This window comes from Glandiceps talaboti, chromosome 4 (genome assembly GCF_964340395.1).
Source record: "Glandiceps talaboti chromosome 4, keGlaTala1.1, whole genome shotgun sequence".
In the NCBI taxonomy this organism is placed as follows: domain Eukaryota; kingdom Metazoa; phylum Hemichordata; class Enteropneusta; family Spengelidae; genus Glandiceps; species Glandiceps talaboti.
The window spans coordinates 4,923,587-4,929,870 of NC_135552.1; the positions used below are offsets into that span (position 1 = coordinate 4,923,587).

A 6,284-nucleotide genomic window follows, 5' to 3' on the forward strand; every position below is an offset into this window, starting at 1 on the left:
ATTCATATGCTAGTTTAGGGGCCCATTTTACCACTGCTAGCCGTGGTAAAATGGGATTTTATATATATATAGGAAATAGGAAGTGGTAAAATCCCATTTCGACATTTCACAAAATAAAATGGGATTTTACCACAGTTATTATCCAATCAGAATGGCGCATAGTAGCATGATATAATATAATAGTGGTTTTTTTTGTCTTTACCGTGTTTAAGATGATGCATTTGGGTGGATATTACGGCTAGTGATTTGGTCGAATGATAATAAATGATATTAATAATTGTTATTGACTTGTAGTATTTTGAGTGGATCGGCATCGCTTTAATGACATTGGGTTTGTATCTAATTTTAAAGGAAATGTTATACAACATATGTATTTTTTAAAAGTATTATTGGAAGTTGGACTTACCTTGGAGTTGGGTGATGTCCTGAGAGATTCGTCGGCTGGCACGCTGATGTCCGTTAGGACGACACAGCTGAAAATTGGCAGAGCTTTGAAGGATTGCGCTAGTCGTTCGGTGTTTATATACAGCGTCTTGACAGTATTGGGGTTGTCTTTGTTATGACAGGAACGACATAGAAAGATTGGCCGAACTTTAGGTTGCGTTTTTCGACATCGTCGATTTTCATGATGTGTGCATGTTTTGCTGGCTTGGAGGGACATGCCATGTTGACTAGATGGACCTTTGAAATTTCTGACCATATGCATTCGTTATTTCAACTACCCAATTCGCGTTGCGTGAAACTGCTACAAAGTAGTTTAGTCACATCTAGCTGCAATAATTGTAGCGCTATTTTTGGTGTGTTTTCACAAATAAATTTATTTTGTGAAATGTCGAAATACGAAAACACAAAAAATAGCGCTACAATTGTTGCAGCTAGTCACATCCTTCCTGGGAAGATTCTATACAGTCACGTGACTCTGTGTTTTGATTTCCGATACCCTCGTCTTCTGTGTTATGATTTTGATACGACGGCCAACAAATCAAACTTGACACACACCTGTGTCAACATTCAATGTATACTAATCATAAATCAATGTAACTTTTGCTTCAATGTTATGAGTTCAGGTACATTCAGGGGTAGACTGGGACCAGTCCGTTGGTCAATTTTTTTCCCTCGTTTGTTAAACTGAAAGCTTATGTGTTTTACTATTTCTTTTCCCATTTCTATGGCCAGAATTTTTTTAATGTCTTTTTCAAAATTTCCATAGTTACAATGTATCGATCTAGTCTGAGCCAAAACGTGAGAGAATTTTTCAGATTTTTTAAAAGGCGGTTATTTGGTATAAACCTGATAAGGGCGAGTTAGAAGAATGCCAGTTTGATTTTTTTTTCTTCTTTAAAAATGGGAATAATTAGGCTAGAGACTTGGGCAAGTCTAAGTCAGGAGTTCTGTTTTTGTTATAATTGTTTCTTTCTAATCAATCTTTACTATGAATTACATCTCAATAGCCTCATTTGTTATTGTTATTGTCAATGGACATGGACTGGCGTCATGTTTTTGTTATGATTGTCTCCGTCTAATCTCTTTACTGGGCGGCATCACTTCCACCTCATATAAAGACAATACATTCGCGCTAGGCACATCAGATAAATTTATTTCTCAGCAGATACACCGGTTTTTATATGGTCATTTACAACTGTCAGTCGACATGTAACGCGTAACGCCCACACTTGGGTTCAAACTAGTTTAGTCACCTAGTGAAAGTAGTTGGGGAGGAAGCAGGGAGGGCTTTGGTACATGGTATCACTTTATTACAAAAAAAAATATGCGAGACGTGTTGTGTTGATACAAATTAACCATTGGCAATATATTTTTTGTACTTTAATATGACTATCATTTGTTATTGTACTGCAATTCTAGTATAATATTTGTTTCATTTAACCATGTGACATTGCACAAATACTGTTATGCTATTACATGAATGTCATAATTCATATCTTAGTTTATAGTGTTTTAAATTTATTCTATGTTGTCATTGTGTGAAGGTACACTGTTTATATTATATGTTGTTAATGTAGTCATTTCTTTGTGAGACAATTGTCCAATGATGAAATGGTGATCACTAAAAGGAACTGGGTATGAGAAGTTAGTTACATTGTAGTGGTTATCTGTAAAAAAGAGGTCCAGAATGCCTGCTAGATTATGAGTTGGTTTGTCAATTACTTGATGCATATGATAGTGCTGGAACAATTTAGTGATATTTTGATTTGGATTGTTCAGGTCAATATTGAAGTCACCAGTTATGATTATAGATTCACAGTGATTTTGATACTTGATTGTAAGACATTCGTCAAGTAACTGAGAAATGTTTTCTTTTAGTACAAACCATGGCTTGCCAGGGGGAATGTAGACAGAAACAATAAGGATATTTTGAGTGATAATACCAACTGTTTCAATGAGTCCAGAAAAGTTGAAATGCTCAGTAACAGGCTTACTACTGTATATTGCAACACCATGATCAGAGATAACAGAAAAAAGCTTTCTTGATGGTAGCAAATAGTTTTTATAGCAAGAAATATTTGTCTCGGAAAGACATATTATGTCTAATTTGCTGGTAAAAGGATGGGTCAATATATCTTGAAAATGTGATTTCAAAGACCGTATATTGATGTGGCCTATGGTGAGAAAGTGAATTATTGGAGTGCTTTCTATTGGCCATTGGTAATTCAGGTTCATTGTCTTCTGCAGTCTTTCCATTTCTTGAAGTGCTGATTTGTTAACTTTAATTTTTTCCTTGTTAAAACCAACTAATCTTAGTCCAGATCTTGATTTTACTCGGCTAAACATATAGTGTACATTTGACCTGGTTTAGGGGAAAATTTTGAACTCATGTCACCAATCATATACGTATATGTACTTCCTTGTGCTTTGTGCACTGTCATTCCCCAAGCAAGAGTTCCTGGGTACTGTGTTCTTTCTACTCTGACAGAAGGAGCCTTTTTTGAGAATGAAAATGAGTCTGTCACTGCTTTTATGGGGACAGAATCAGAATATTTGCTGCTCTTTCTAGCCTCTTTTCCAGTGTTATCACTGTCAAATTTCACATAAATTGTTCCTTTCAATGGGTTGTTTGAATCAATTTCTAAATGTGTTATTTTCCCAGTAGCTCCATTGACGAGGCCATCTTGTAGGTCTGTATTTTTTGTATGCATGTATCGAGCACCTACTGCCAATTTTATTTCATCTCTTAGTCCAGCAGTTTCATGTAGATTGTTTCCAATGTAGCTTATTGTTGATCTTTGTGTATGTAAGTCTTTTTTTTGTATCTAATGCATTTATAGTAATAACATGGGTACACAACTTTTTAAGCTGGATTTCATTGTACAAGTCAGCTTCTTTATTGGTAAGAAATAAAGAAACACTCAGCTGGAACAGAATTATTTTTTTCTAAACTTTTTAGGATTATGATGTCTGATTCTGTTTGTTTACCCACTCGTACTCTTGAGAGAAGTGATGCAAATTCTGGGTCACTTTCCTGTCTTACAATGTGTTGTAATTCATGCACCTTAAAGAGATTCAACCACTGTGATCCAGCTAAAACACTTAAAGTTTGCTTCATTGAACTTTGATATACTGGTCGATCTCCAACTGGGTTTAACTGCAATAAGTCTCCCACAGCTAAAATAGAAACATTTCCAAATGGAATATTATTCTCGAAGATGTCTTGGAGAGTTAGATTAAGATTTGACAATGTTTGGCCACCAACCATTGATATTTCATCAATGACAATTATTTTGAGGCATGCATATTTTGCTCTCAATGAATTTAACATTTGTGCAGCTGGCTTTTTGTATTCATTTGATTCTCCATTTTGCCTAACAGGGAGATGAAATGCACTATGTAAAGTTGATCCTCCTATATTTACTGCAGCTTTACCAGTAGATGCTGTTAAAATAATTGTAGGGGTGTCAGGGTTATCACCTTGCATGCGTAGGTGGCGAATGGCACTTTGGAATATTGTATGTACAGTATGACTCTTTCGAACTCCTCCGCCACCAGTTAGAAAGACATAGAATGGATCAGGTGGTTGATTACCAAGAATGTTTGCTATTCTATAATCACTACACCATACAAAGATGAAGTCATGTATACGTCTTTGCTCTGTATTTAGACTTCTCATTGACTTGTAGTATTCAATATCAGTTAATAATTTTGCTTGTAATGTTACTGAGCATTTGTTGGTTGTTGTGGTTATGAAATTAAAAGGTTCACAAGAAATCTGTTCTGGCTCTAAGTTTGATGGATCTATTAGGTGATAGTTGTTGTCATCATGAATTTCTATATCTCGGCTTTGTTCAACCTGTGGTGGTGCTACAGCATCCCACATTTCTTCACTTAGTTCATTAGCATCTGGAGCATTTTCCCATGCATCTTGCACTTCATCAATGCAAGGTTCAAACTTTTTAATAATCTTCTGAAGACTGCTTTGTTTTTCTATAAAATTTGCTTCGTAGCTGTCATTTAGCTTAAGTTCAGATTCGTTTCGCCATGGCAGGTACAAAATAAGTAATCGATGGTAGTACTTTTCTGAGTCTCTTTGTTTTGAGACATAATAGTAACGAAGTACCACAGGTTTTTGTCGTTTGTATATCCATCCAAGTCCATTCAAGAGCTTATACTTTATATTTGTCGTTTTTTGTGTTGTGTGTTCATGTTCTGGAAAATCATATGTTACTGTATCAATATTTTCATCTATGTTATCAAACAAATCATCAGTTGCATCTCTCAATTTTTTTTGGAATGTATACATTGATGTAAATTCTGCAAGACAAATGTTTTCCAAACTTCTTGGTCGAGCTGCATATTTATCTAAAATACTTGAAATATACACAGATTCACTGTCATCATCCATTTGTTCAAGTTCTGTCATACTTTTTAACATTCTAGTCCTATCTTCTTCATATCCTGTAGGTACATATTTAACAGCTATATTTGTTTGTCTTAGAGGTAAACCTATTAACCTAGTAATTGCTTCATGTTGAGATACTTCTCTAGATCGTAAGAAAGTATTACCAATTGCCTTGAGTTTGTCAAGTGTGGTGTTTGCCTCTTTTACAGCATTTTTCATGAGATCAGACATTTCCCTCTCTGGTTTACACATGTATGAAGTAATATATGCAATGCATCCCCATACATCAGTGATGTACTGGATATCCATGTTTGCTCGAAGTGCTCTTAGAATGTATGGATTATATGGATTTATACTGGCCTCTGATGGTGTTCGCTTAAATATTATTGTTGTACATTTCAGTGAAACGCCTATTGAAGTAACATAGCTTGTTTCAGAGACATTTGCAAGTAATAGTAGATCAGATAAAGTGATATCAGGACCTGTTCTTTCCAAAGTTTCCATAACTTTGGTAATAATTTTCTTTGCTGGTAATATTTTGTCTTGAGATGTCTCTCTCCTTGCAATAATGGTTTTGGATGAGGGTGGTTTTTTAAAGTGGAACCTACATTCTACACCTTTTTCCTTTTTGCAGGTTCTCGTATGATGGTGTGTTTGACGGGATATAACAAGACCATGGAGAACAGGATCATTATTTTCTTTGGGGATAGCACAAGTTATATATTTATCAATAAATGTTATTATGTCATTATCTGTATTTTTATCAATTATTGGTGCATTCAAGACATGGACAGCTGCATGGAAATGTGCTGTTCCTCTTGCCTGCATCTCTTTCCTTATATCATAATTCAAAATCTGACCAATAGGGTGAATACCACTAAGTATTACACATTTCCATAATTTCTGAAAAATGTAATCAATATGCCGTGCAGCTGTCACTGGATTCCGGGCAATCCAATTTCTTTTTGTCTGCCAAGTCATCTTTTCTACGTCATCTAAAGTGTATTGTTCTCCATACTGTGTTGCAATGACTTGCATCAATTCAGGCCAATGAAAGTCTGCAGCAGATCCAGACAAAAAGAAAGTATAAGGACCGAATTGTCTTATTTTGGCAATCATATCTTGTTGCATTTCCTTCCAATACTGTGGACTACCTCGAATCTTTTTAAATGATGCAAATAATTCATCATTTTTCATCATTTCTAAAACATTGCTAGGGTTTCTCAATTTTGCCACATTTAAATCTGTCTTTCGTGTTTTTTTCAGTTGTATGTTAATACTATTTGAGACATCAATAGTTTTCTGCCCAGTGTACACATTGAAAAGTGTATTCTGTGCTTTCAGCAAAACGTGTGTGCTTTGAAAGCATCCTGGCATTGACATATTTTTTAACAGTAAGCTTTTTTTCTCTTTGTTCATTAAATGTGTTTTG

The 6,284-nt window shown here is 35.1% G+C and overlaps 1 protein-coding gene across 1 annotated transcript; it reads right to left on the reverse strand.

Annotated features, from left to right (window-relative positions):
- Positions 1 to 3,340: 3,340 nt before the first annotated feature.
- Positions 3,341 to 6,052, reverse strand: LOC144433703 (uncharacterized). Its single transcript, XM_078122056.1, has one exon. It carries the CDS (start codon positions 6,050 to 6,052, stop codon positions 3,341 to 3,343), a length of 2,712 nt encoding a protein of 903 aa, XP_077978182.1.
- Positions 6,053 to 6,284: the final 232 nt, after the last annotated feature.

What these genes read in the sequence shown, in the direction of transcription:
- LOC144433703 (XM_078122056.1), bottom strand. Translation starts at nt 6,052, where the DNA reads ATGATGAAAAATGATGAATTATTTGCATCATTTAAAAAGATTCGAGGT.